Source organism: Oryx dammah, unplaced genomic scaffold (genome assembly GCF_014754425.2).
Source record: "Oryx dammah isolate SB20612 unplaced genomic scaffold, SCBI_Odam_1.1 HiC_scaffold_19, whole genome shotgun sequence".
Taxonomy (NCBI): Eukaryota; Metazoa; Chordata; class Mammalia; order Artiodactyla; family Bovidae; genus Oryx; species Oryx dammah.
The window spans coordinates 63,737,194-63,750,949 of record NW_024070203.1 but is presented as its reverse complement, the minus strand read 5'-3'; the positions used below and the strand labels follow the sequence as shown (position 1 = coordinate 63,750,949).

The 13,756-nt window shown below is 34.9% G+C and overlaps 1 protein-coding gene across 3 annotated transcripts in view; it reads right to left on the bottom strand.

The window, feature by feature from the left end:
- Nucleotides 1–13,756, bottom strand: part of LOC120878903 (CUB and sushi domain-containing protein 3-like) — a 1,427,768-nt gene that overhangs the window by 369,878 nt on the left and 1,044,134 nt on the right. For all 3 annotated transcript variants that reach the window (XM_040261811.1, XM_040261812.1, XM_040261813.1), the window contains one exon: nt 4,700–4,856. In XM_040261811.1, the coding sequence (XP_040117745.1) occupies nt 4,700–4,856 (157 nt within the window). The remainder of the gene's footprint in view (nt 1–4,699; nt 4,857–13,756) is intronic.

Here is a 13,756-nt window from a genome sequence, read left to right as displayed (position 1 = left end):
CAAGTGTAATTATTAGCCATTTTTGAAAAGAATGGAAGAGTGGTCTAACTTAAGGAGGGAGTTAATTCTGAGAGGCTGGAGGGATGGAAGAGCAATTGGATTCCCTAATGTTAGTCATTAGGGAATGTTGACTTCCCTGGTGGCTCAGACGGTAAAGCGTCTGTCTACAATGTGGGAGACCCAAGTTCGATCTCTGGGTTGGAAAGATCACCTGGAGAAGGAAATGGCAATCCACTCCAGGACTATTGCCTGGAAAATCCCATGGACAGAGGAGCCTGGTAGGCTATAGCCCATGGAGTTGCAAAGAGTCAGACATGACTGAGCCGACTTCACTTTCACTTAATGTTAGTCAAGGTCTGACCAAGTTTGTCACAGATGTTTTACATCCAACCCATGTGGCCATCCACGCTTCATTTCTCTAAATCAAACTAGAGTTGACTAAGAAGCTAATTTTGGAGAAGAAGGATATCTGTACAAAAAACTAAATAAGATTATTCTTGACAACTCTGAAGGATGAAGACTAAAGAGATTTAATTTGCTTCAGAAAAGTAAAGGAATGGGACATTTTCTTCCTTCAAATGTGGTGTAGCATTTTCATACCAGGTATGTTATAATTTATTTATTGGTGAAGGAAGGACAGAGAAGCTCATGGTCTTCTTAGTAGAGTATAACTAAAACTGTTAATAACGGGTGAACCAAATGCTTTTCCTTTCTAGGTACTCAAGGGTCTCTGTACTTTCCTGACACCACTAATCATAGAGGCATCTATTAATACAATATCTTTTAACTTATTTTTTTTGGAATAACTGTTACAGCTGTGCATCATAGGAGACACTGTACACTGTCTTCTCAGTATATCTTTTCTTCTCCCTCATGAACAAAATCTTGATTTTGCTTCCAGCAATAACTGAAGCATATCAGGCAGTGGTATATCATGATGGTCAAATAATAATCCAATAATTTAGTCTGACAAATACTTCATTTTTCCAGCTTCCCTTGCTGGGAAATTTATCCATATAGCCCTATTTTGGACAAAGAAGGATAACAGAATGTCTGACACAAGTTTTGCATTCCTGATGAAAGGGATATATATGGTAAATAGTACCTCCTTCTTTTTGCCTTGAATATGCCCAGTGTTAAAGTAGCCATCTTGTGACCATGTCACAACAATCATGAGAACAAAAAGTGAACATACTAGGAATGCCATAACAAAAAAGGAGCATGGCCCCTTGTAACCTAGGTTTAGCAACTGAATCAGGACCTGCTTACCTTTTTTCTCTTCACAGGTCTTATATAATTAACATAAATCCTGGCTGTTTAAGCCATGGTTAAGTTTACTATTGCTGCTGCTGTTCATTTGCTAAGTTGTGTCTGACTCTTTGCAGCTCCATGGTCTATAGCCCGCCAGGTTCCTCCATGGGATTTCCCAGGCAAGAACACTTCAGTGGGTTGCCGTTTTCTTTTCTAGGGGATTTTCCCAACGCGGGGATCAAACCTCCATCTCTTGCTTGGCAGGCACACTCTTTACCACTGAGCTCTCTGGGAAGGCCCTAGGTTTACCCTGAAGCCAAAAGCAGCATCTCAACTGTTTCTACTAGTCCATTTGCTATTCCTAGTGATTGTATAACGAATGCACCAATAAGACAGTTGAAATAAAATACAACTTAAAGGCTTGTTCTAAAATATCTCTTCATTTTAATCTCAGCCAAATGCAATTCTATCTATGACTATTATTACACAGAGCAGGTGTCATTAATAAGGATGATCATAAAAACCCTGCTTATGCTAAACTTAGAATTGTGAGAAGCTAGGCAGGTGGGATTAATCTGAATTAAGCTATTTATTTGCCTTGAATGTGCTTATTTAGCATGCTCTTTCTAATCTCTGTGCCTTTTTTTATCCTGTTCTCTTTGCCTGGAATACAGTCCACCATTTCTTTCTGTGATCCACCAACACAATCTTTAATACTACCTCATTCATGAATCCTAACCTGATCTGCCTTAGCCAAATTTCCTCTCTCCTGCCTCTAAATCCTCTGAATATGAATACTAGAACTCCTCTGTATCTCATAGTGTTCTCTCAGATATTCCAGAAACAAAGGTGCAATAATTTTAAGGGGAACATAGCACAGAATGGCAGAGGTGGGATTAGAAGTAACTAGATACAGGGATCCAAACACAAAACATGTTCTTTTCCATTTTCCCCCATGTCTGCACACCTTAGCAAATTCTCTCATGTTCAGAAATTAATTACTCCATCTAAGAATTTAAGGAATATAAAATATGTGGCCTAGTAGAATCTTCTATATCACAAAAAATATTTTATAAAATCAGTATTCAGAGTACATGTTAATTTACCAATATATGTGAAAAGTTGTAATTGATCTAAAACTGACTAAAGGCATTATGAAGTGAAATGGCCTCATGAAGAATTATGCATAATATGCTTGCAAGAAAACCAAAACAAACAAAAAACATAACCACAATACCATGTGATAAGAGCTATATAGCTGTGGATATAGACTACTGCAAAAGAAGTGTTAAAAAGTAGACTAACTGTGGCTGAAGGAGTCAGGGTAAGCCTAGTAGGGAAATGTTTGAAATGGTCTTGAAGTTGAACAGTTCAATTGACACCACAGGGGATGGGGCATAGTGAAAGAAAAAAGAAGCCTGGGTACAGGATTCTAAGGCTGGAAACCAAAGTATACTTGGAGAATGAGAAGTAACTTCCTTCAAAGATAGGACATGTATGGTTAACTATTAAGATCATTGCAGATATGTGTTGATAGAAAGGCTGCCATTGTAAAACTCAGAAGTGACACTTAGGAACAAATACAGTTAATAGCTGATGTGCCACTGCTTCCAGGGCTTTCCTCAACAAAGGAGCTCAGCACAGAGCCATTGAATCAGAAAATCTTAGAAGCATTTACTGACCTGGTGATATTCAGAGACACCTTTGAAGTAGACTATAAACATTTAATTCCAGATTTGAGACTGAAACATTTTAGTTTCAGTTTTGAGACTGGAAAAATATTTATAGATGTATGGCTGCCCTTTTTTAAAAAAAATAATTGCTTTTATACTCTTCCCAATTCTACAGCCTTCTATCTTCATAATGATGCATATCCTTTAATGAACAGCCAGAATCATTAAGGAAAAAAAATGACTTCAAGTCTTTTCTTTTTAAGCATTTCTTTTTTTTTCTTTGACAAGCACAAGCAGTAGTTCACAGCAATGACAAAGAAGTCAATGATTTTACTCATTCCAGACTCCTGAGCATCCTATACAATTTCAAATTCAGGTATGGCTACAAAGTCCAGTATCTTTGCATCAATAATCTCACGTTACATATAATTTAAATACTAGAAAAGGAAATTTAGGTTTCTTTTTTTAACCACATTGACATTTTAGACAAAGAAAAATATAAAATGATGCAGAACAAAGAAAGACCATTATGTAAACACAGAGCCATGACTTGAAAAATGTCACCAGCCCTGTCAGAAGAAAAAAAAAAAGGAAAGAGGAAAGCAGATTAAGAAACATTTGCCCTTCTGAGCACATCGCAGCGATTATATTTGAGCAATAAGCCACAGCACTGTTACTTTTAGTCCATCACACAGCAATATCTGTAAACACAATTTGCTTGGATTTTCATTTGTCTTTGGGAGCACTTCACAGGAAATCACAGTATATACAACAGTTCTCAGGGTTTAAAAATATGTATTGAACATCATTTTGTTAATTTAACTTGTGTTAATGATGTAACAATTCTAGCACAGGTTAGGAAAAAAAAACTTGAAATAAATAAGGAGGAAGAATCATATCTCAGTATTATGTCTCTTGACTGTATTTTCACAAACAATAATTTGATTCTAATTACCTTTTGAATCCATGTGAATATCTTTGATGCTGTAACCTTTTCAATTTTGCAGTTTCTGTAAGAATTTTCTTTCACCTGACTTCTTGAGAAAATTTATAGAACTCATTTGATTTTTTCAAATATTCTAACAGTAAAGAATACAATTTAATTCTCATTGATGTAATTAGTCTACATCTTATTATGATACTGGTAAAATAAATTCATTTTGTTCATATAACAATTAATGTAACCCACTTATGGTTTTCAGTGATTCTCAGTCTATGAGCTTCTACCTGTTTAAGTGTCAGAAAGCTGATTTGAGTGTAACACAATAGTTCTATATAAATTTATTTTTAACAAGACAATTTAACAAAAAAGCAAAACAAACTAAAATCTTAGCTATTCTTCAGTGTAAAATCATCTGAAACCATCCAGTTATCGTTAAGGGCTGACTAACTATAACTAACACACATGTATTGCGTACGTTTTGCAGTGACAGGTAAGAACTCAAGCCCTGGGTTCCCATTTATTAAAAAGTTTAATTGTACTTCTTAAATATTTCATGCGGAGAATACTGTTATTTTAAAGTACATAAATAAGTTCAAAGTCACATATTACTTAAACTTTCTGAACCTATTGTTTCAACCATAAAATAGCGATAATTAGAATACCTGTAATTTTTGAAATTGTTAGGGTCAAATTAAATTATATACATGGAAGGGAGTTGTAAACTTCAAATTGATAATCAAATGTTGAATATTACTTCATGTGGTGTACTGCGATTACTAATAAGTATTTAGCATCAGTGTTTGGCCATTTTTTTTTCTCCCAAAATACTTACTAGTATAGACAAGTTGAAAGCCTTCATCTGTTCCTTCAGAATCAGAATTAAATTCTAGCCAGAGCTGGTTTGAAGTACTACTAAGAGTCAGTCCTCGCATAGACGCACCAGTAAAAGCACCTAGGAGATGAGTTGTTTTATCTTTTCCATCATAAATCTGCAAAATATATTTACAATTAAAATGAAAATGTGTAAATAATAAACAATTCTGAGCATGTATTTATATTTATGAAGAAAATGAGCGATTACACTCCCCAAATCAAGTCATTACATGTTTCCCAAGAAAAACCGCATATATCATTAATTGATTTTACAAATGTCACAGTAAGAGAGTTAAGACTCCACATGGATAATTTTACTATTTCAAGCTCAGTAGACACTAAGTAACACTCAAACTCATGTTATAAAGTTTTTGCTCTTATTTTAAAAACAATGCTTTTTTATGGCAGACAATTTAAAATTGAGCATTGGTTGGTTGAACTTTCTCAAGGGCACCAAACACTTGGTTTTCTAATAACATGATTAATATAAAATATACTTGCTTCTTTGTACATTCTATTTATCCACACCTTTTAACCTATTTAATTTTTGACACTTTAAAAATGCTAAAAAGGTTCTAAATGCTTTTAGAAACAAATTTAACAAGGCAAAAAATACAAAACAAAACTGATACCTTCCCAAAGATCCCTACCTCATTCCCATTCTTCTGAAAGTGTAGCCTCTCATTGTCCTCTAATTTGCTTTATCTTATCAAAGCATTATAGACATTTCTTCATGTCAGTAGATATAAATTCTTGCTTTTGAGAACTGGGTAATATTTCATCCATTACACTATCAAAACTTGCCTTACCATTCCTATATTAACAATTAACATTCCTATATTAACAAACATTTTTGCCACTAAAAGTGATCCTGAAAAAAACACCTTTTACATATTATCTCATATTTCTCTTTGGTACTTGTATTTCAGTAAGAAAGGTTTCATACATTTAATACATTGAATTTGGGTACTCAAATGTAGCCGTATTGTCAAATTATTTTCCAAAAAGTGTACAGTAATTAAACTGAGGATTTGTCAACAATGCATATTGCCATTCTTTTTTAAGGCATGCATTTTTAGTGTGGTAGCTATTACTCCCAATATTGTGAAAATTAGTTCTTAGAGTTGATAAAACCTTGGACATGACGATGATTTGTTGACCTACAAAGACCAACTCTAACTGACAAATCTCATTCCACAGTACTTAGTTTTATGAAGTTGAATCTGGGGGCTCCTTCTGCAAATGATAACAAATAGAAAAAGTTGAAAATACTTCTGAAAGTTACTTGTATTTTGCCAAAACTGTCTTACTTCTGACCTATGATAAGAATAAAATTTATGTCACTAAACTTCTAATCTGGTGATCTTGCCAAAGCACCAATATTCCCCCAAAGTTGCATTCATTATGTTCACATCACCTAAGAGATGATACTTAGATGGTACATGATGGAAGTTTTATTATCATTACATTAATTTGTATGATATATGTTTCTTGTGCTAAATTGTTGGATTTAACTTGACTACCTATTTATAATGTTTTCTAAAATTTGTAACTAAAAGCTGATGTATAACTTTTTTTCTTTTTATCAAATTATCCCTATAAGGTTTTAGATATGTTTATGTTAACAAAGTAAATTAGAAAAAAATTACTATATTTCAAAATCTAATTTATTCAAATAAAATAGTGAGATTTTTTGATATACGGATTCAGGTATTCTTCAATCCAAGGAAATGTTCTTGAGTTTTGGTTTATTTAATTATTCCCTGTATATTTTATTATTTTATGTCCATCTTGAATGCCTATTATTTACATATTCAGTCTCCAAATTGCATTGCAATTCTTTTACATGTTTTTCTTCTGAAATTTATCTCTATTCCCTCTATATTATGGCTTATCTTCCACTGGAACTTTCACATTAACAATTAAATTTTCAGCAGTAACTAATCTCTTTTTATATCTTCTATTAAAATCTTAAATTTTAAGTTCTACTAATAGGTCAGTCAAGTTCTAGAAAGTCAATCTGTCTGTCTGTCTTTGCTTTCTTCCCTTTCTTTCCCCAGTCTCTGTTTTTGGTACACAAATTGCATTATCATATCAAGATTGTTGGAAGAAATATCAATAACCTCAGATACGCAGATGACATCACCCTTATGGCAGAAAGTGAAGAGGAACTAAAGAGACTCTTTATGAAAGTGAATGAGGAGAGTGAAAAAGCTGGCTTAAAACTCAACATTCAAAAACTAAGATCATGGCATCCAGTCCCATCACTTCATGGCAAATAGATGGGGAAACAATGGAAACAGTGATAGACTTTATTTTCTTGGGCTCCAAAATCACTGCAAATGGTGACTGTAGCCATGAAATTAAAAGACACTTGCTCCTTGGAAGAAAAGCTATGGCCAACCTAGGCAGCATATTAAAAAGCACAGACTTTATATTGCTGACAAAGGTCCACCCAGTAAAAGCTATGGTTTTTCCAGTGGTCATGTATGGATGTGAGAGTTAGACTATAAAGAAAGCTGAGCACCCTAGAATGGATGTTTTTGAACTGTGGTGTTAAAGAAGACTCTTGACAGTCCCTTGGACTGCAAGAAGATCAAACCAGTCCATCGCAAAGGAAATCAGTCCTAAATATTCATTGGAAGTATTGATGCTGAAGATGAAGCTCTGATACTCTGGCCACCTGATGCAACAAGCTGACTCATTGGAAATGACCCTGATGCTGGGAAAGACTGAAGGCAGGAGGAGGAGGGACGACAGAGGATAAGATGTTTGTGTGGCATCACCAACTTGATGGACATGAGTTTGAGGAAGCTCTGGGAGTTGGTGATGGACAGGGAAGTCTGGCATGCTGCAGCTGCAGTCCATGGAGTCGCAGATTTGGACACGACTAAGCAACTGAACTGAACTTATAGTTTTATATTTTCTTATTACAGATACAGGTTTTAAACATTGCAAAGACAACAATGCTTTTATTTAACATGCTTTATAAATGTAGCTTTATTCAGAGCCCCTAGTATTCTTTTCTAACAACATTTTATAACTTTTCTGCCCAGACGTTGTGAAGTCTCCAGTGTCTAGACATTTCCTGCTCTCTCCCTTTGTGCCGGTGGGACTCTAAAGCTTCATACTATAACCCTCCAGCCTTCACAAATTTATTTATTTGTTTTTTTACCAATGGAAAGGAAGTGGGATAAGAGTGAGAAAGAGAGGAAGTGAGTCATAAAATCAATTCAATGTGCTCATTAAATTCCTAACAGCAAACATCTTACCGGTCTTCCTCTTATTTTTAAAGGGTCTTTCTGTCATTTTTTTTTTTAATGTGTTGACTATTTAAGGAATATTTGACTTCTAAATAAAGAGCTGTATGGATAATTCCCTAAAATTTTATGGCCGTACCAGGAACCCCTCTTGGAATCTAATTTATCATACAAATACAGTTTTGTTAGTTATCAGCAAGAATTTATCTTCAACAAAGCCGAAGCAAGTGCTGAGGTTGTTAGGTCCGGAATATTTTTGTTTGTTTGTCTGAGTACATAAGAGTCAACTTTTCATTTCTTAAGAATAGCACTCATGAGGAATAATTCAGAGACAAAGAAAGATTGCTTGTCAGGAAAAACAACCTTTGTGTTTGAGTTTCCAATGTTCAATATGCTCATAAATCGACTTCTGAATACAGTTATATTATGACTCTATATATGCTGTAGTTTATAAGTCCTGTGTTTGGAGGTACATAATCACAATCAAACCATGTAACCAACTGACCCAGTGGATCTAATTTGTAGTTAATACTGTCAAAGCAACCACATAGAATAGGCTTCCCTGATAGCTAGGATGGTAAAGAATCCTTCTACAATGCAGAAGACCTGGGTACATTTCCTGGGTCAGTAAGACCCCCTAGAGAGGGAATGGCAACTCGCTCCAGTATTCTTGCCTGGAGAATGCCATGGACAGAGGAACCTGGCAGGCTAAAGCCCATGGGGTCATAAAAGTTGGACACGACTTGAGTGACTAACACAACCACACAGAATTTTTTCCTTTTATTTCTCTTACTGCTAACAAACATATAATTTCATTCATATGTTAAATATAAATAAGTTTTCTTGGATTCAATCGTTCTGCTTTCAAGTGTGGATACAGTTTAAGAACTTTTAGTTTGTCAAAAACAAACAAATAAAGGGGAAATATAAATAAATACTAGTTGTAATTGAGTAAATGGAAATTGAAATTTACTTTTAACTTTAAAAAAAAGGTTTCTCCTAATTTTTTTCCTCAAATTTTCAGTGGGAATAATAATAATAATAATAAAAAGAGTTTAACAATAGCAGAGACCCTTATTTCACTCCACATATATAACCCTAAAAAAAATTTCAAAAATACCCCAATTATCTGCCACAGGAGATACATATTTATATTAATTTTTTTCAAGACAGAAGCACACATTTTGCTGTTTTCAAAAGAAACTTTATTTAAGAAATGATTTCTATATAATCATTGAAGAAGAATTTATGAAAAAGGAGCTAAATTTTCAAATGAAAATAATTATCTTAAACTCAGCTGGGAGAATCTAATTTAGCACCAAAGCTAACTACCATTTATTTAACAATGTAAAGTCAAAAGGCAGAAAACAAATAATGTAGAAGCACCAGTATAATTATCAAAATTAAGTGAAGTGTGATCATTCAGCTATGAAATTTCAGAAGTGTATATAAATTCTTAGGTCAAAATGAAAAGCAAGTGTTAATTAGAAGGCTTTATAAAGAGAAGAGTTTTATAGTTATGATCAAGTCAATGCTGTTTAACCTCTAAATAAAATACTTCAGTGTATTCAAATATATATGAACACATAAAAGCAACAAGGAAGGAAAAATCAGTGTATACAGTCAAAGACTAATTATGTTTGAAATATATATGAATGCAATCATACAAATAGGAAAATAAAACAAAGTGTGTCTTACATTTTAAAATAAATTTATGGTACAGAATGATTATGTCAGGTTTGATCAGAATCTCACAGAAACTTTGAGGTTATTATTTCTTATTTATTTTCTATTTAAAAACAGGATATTTAAGTATATTTTTATTTATTTGAGCTTATGTTTTCTTTTTCTAAAGGACATTATTTTTGAGATATGTCTTAATATCTATTTTTAGTTTTCAGAAATTTAGAAAGCTAAGGAAACTGTAATAGCATACAGAAGTTCAGAGAGGACTTGAGCACTCCCATGCCCCCATAGCAATAGTCTCACCTTATTTAGTGCTTAATTCAGATAATGAATTACTTTTATGTGAAATGTAGAATTCAAGTTTTCTCAAGAATTAATATTGTGAAAGGCATTGCAGGCTTTAATAACATTAATGAAGCTTTTTGAAAAGACTAATTTGTTATAAAATTGCAATTAATTTGGTAGTCTTACATAAGAATAGATGAGAACTTGAATATTGCCATGTTTCAATTATCAAACCTTTTGTAATGAATCAGGATTTGACATTTGTACAGACCATCCCATTTCTAAAAGGTCAAACCCTATATTATGACTGCTTCAGTTAGTTCAGTTCAGTTCAGTTGCTCAATCCTGTCCAACTCTTTGAGACCCCATGGATTACAACACGCCAGGCTTACCTGTCTATCACCAACTAACCAGAGTTTACTCAAACTCATGTTCATTGAGTCGATGAGGCCATCCAGCCATCTCATCCTCAGTCGTCCCCTTCTCATCCTGCTTTCAATCTTTCCCAGGATGAGGGTTTTTTCCAAAGAGTCGGTTCTTCGCATCAGGTGGCCAAAGTACCAGAGTTTCAGTTTCAGCATCAGTCCTTCCAGTGAACACCCAGGACTGATCTCTTTTAGGATGGACTGGCTGGATCTCCTTGCAGTCCAAGGGACTGTCAAGAGTCTTCTCCAACACCACAGTTCAAAAGCACCAATTCTTTGCCACTCAGCTTTCTTCACAGTCCAACTCTCACATCCATACATGATCACTGGAAAAACCATAGCCTTGACTAGATGGACCTTTGTTGGCAAAGTAACGTAAAAGTTTTTAATATGCTGTCTAGGTTGGTCATAACTTTCCTCCCAAAGAACAAGCGTATTTTAATTAAATGGCTACATTCACCATCTGCAGTGATTTTGGAGCCCAAAATATAAAGTCTGTCATTGTTTCCACTGTTTCCCAATCTATTTCCCATGAAGTGATGGGACTGATGCCATGATCTTAGTTTTCTGAATGTTGAGCTTTAAGCCAACTTTTTCACTCTCCACTTTCACTTTCAAGAGGCTCTTTAGTTCTTCTTCACTTTCTGCCATAAGGGTGGTGTCATCTGCATATCTGAGGTTATTGATATTTCTCCCAGCAATCTTGATTCCAGTTTGTGCTTCCTCCAGCCCAGTGTTTCTCAAGATGTATTCTGCATATAAGTTAAATAAGCAGGGTGACAATATACAGCCTTGACGTACTCCTTTTCCTATTTGGAACCAGTCTGTTGTTCCATGTCTAGCTCTAACTGTTGCTTCCTGACCTGCATACAGGTTTCTCAAGAGGCAGGTCAGGTGGTCTGTTATTCCCATCTCTTTCAGAATTTTCCACGGTTGGTGGTGATCCACACAGTCAAAGGCTTTGGAAAAGTCAATAAAGCAGAAATATATATATTTTCTGGAACTCTCTTGCTTTTTCGATGACCAAACAGATGTTGGCAATTTGATTTCTGGTTTCACTGCCTTTTCTAAATCCAGCTTGCACATCTGGAAGTTCAAAGTTCACGTATTGCTGAAGCCTGGCTTGGAGAATTTTGAGCATGTGAGCATGTGAGATGAGTGCAACTGTGTGGTAGTTTGTGCATTCTTTGGCATTGCCATTCTTTGGGATTGGAATGAAAAATGACACTTTCTTGTCCAGTGGCCAGTGCTAAGTTTTCTAAATTTGCTGGCCTATTGAGTGCAGCACTTTCACAGCATCATCTTTCAGGATTTGAAATAGCTCAACTGGAATTCTATCACCTCCACTAGCTTTGTTCATAGTGATGCTTCCTAAGGTCCACTTGACTTCACATTCCAGGGTATCTGGCTCTAGGTGAGTGATCACACCATCGTGATTATCTGCTTATGGACACTCAAAGCTGTTGTTGTTGCTAATGTCATAAGAAATGTATTAGAAAGTATATTCCCACTCATTACTTTAATGAATTAGAAAATAAGATGTTATCCGAACCCAAGAGCAAAAAAAGTAACATCAAAAGAGAGAAATTACACGTGTACATGAGCATAATTATTCAAACCTTCAAATTATTCCTGCTAATGGATACTAGAATTTTCAGTTTGGCCATTTGTTTTATAGGTTGATTAAGAATTTATATAATTTTTGTAATGAGTTGAGTTATATCTCAAATTTTGAAAAAGAAAAAAATAATTTTTTCAAAATATTTCAAAACTACAATGTTCTCTCAAAAGACAATATATAACAAAAGAGAACATTTGTTTGTACTCAGATCTTTATATGTCTTTACAACAGTTATATAATGTGTAGTCAATTATAAGAGCTAGTGTGCTTCAGTGAGGGAGTTGGGAGTGAAATGAAGGGTCAGGTTTTCAGGAGCCTTAGCTTTGTGGTTCTGTTGAAGTCCCAACTCTACCCTCAAAGCTGACTGGCATGTCACACACCATTTTACTTCTGTGATCTTCAGTATGAGAAAAAAGGAAGGGTTTTATGAGGCCTAGTAATATCACTCTGTGATTTGGTTGTCAAATACAGACATTTTCCTTGGTAGCTCAGCTCGTAAAGAATCTGCCTGCAATGCAGTAGACCCTGGTTTGATTATTGGGTTGGGAAGATTTTCTGGAGAAGGGATAGGCTACCCACTCCAGTATTCTGGCCTAAAGAATTCCATGGGCTGTATAGTCCATGGGGTCGCAAAGAGTCAGAGACAACTTTCAATTTCACTTTCTATTTCTACATAAGAAATAAGTCTTTAAACTTCACAATGCCAACTATAGTAAGAGATTGTTTTTTGTCCCCCTGCTACATTCCTTTATCTAAACATAATGCTTAGCTTTTTTCTGAAAATAAAAACAAATACAGTGATAACAAAAACATAAATAGTAGTTCTGATTAGTATTCAATTTTTGTCCTATTCAGCTGACAAGCAGAGCAACTTACTATTGACTGTTTAAAGCCTACATGTGATAAACACCACCTAAAAATGTTAATTAAAACAATTAATTAAGTTATATAGTTTGAGTGATGGATTGGGAAGTTCAATATTCTTGCCTGCTGAAGGCAACAAACAAAGATATATAACCAACCAAAGATATATTCATAATTCCCAAACTTGCTGGTCATCACAAAATCTGGAGAGCTTTATAAAAGGCCTTAATCCCAGGTGGAGATGAACTAAACCAATTTTCCCTAGATCTACTGAAACTTAACTAGTTTGGTTACAGATCAGTTCAATTCAGTCACTCAATTGTGTCCAACTCTTTGCGACTCCATGAACCTCAGAATGCCAGGCCTCCCTGTCTATCACCAACTCCCGGAGTTCACCCAAACCCATGTCCATTGAGTCAGTGATGCCATCCATCCATCTCAACCTCTGTTGTCCCCTTCTCCTCCTGCCCTCAATCTTTCCCAGCATCAGGGTCTTTTCAAATGAGTCAGCTCTTTGCATCAGGTGGCCAAAGTATTGGAGTTTCAGCTTCAGCATCAGTCCTTCCAATAAATATTCAGATAACTAAGGTGTTTATAAGAAGGAGGAGGGAGAAAGAGAGTGGGTGAGTGGGTAAATGAGAATCAGCCTAGATGATGGGTTCTCAGAAAGGAAAGTTGTGTGTGTGTGTGTACAGATATAGATTAAAATACATACTTCATTTATTTTTTGTTTTGTTCTTTGCTCTCAGTCAAGGGATAAAACGTTCAGTAATAGGCTAATTGTTTTTCTTATTTCTTCCTATGTCCTAGTTGGAATGGAGCAAAAGAAGTGATTACTAAGTTTAATACTGGAAAGTCCTGTGGATGAAGATGGC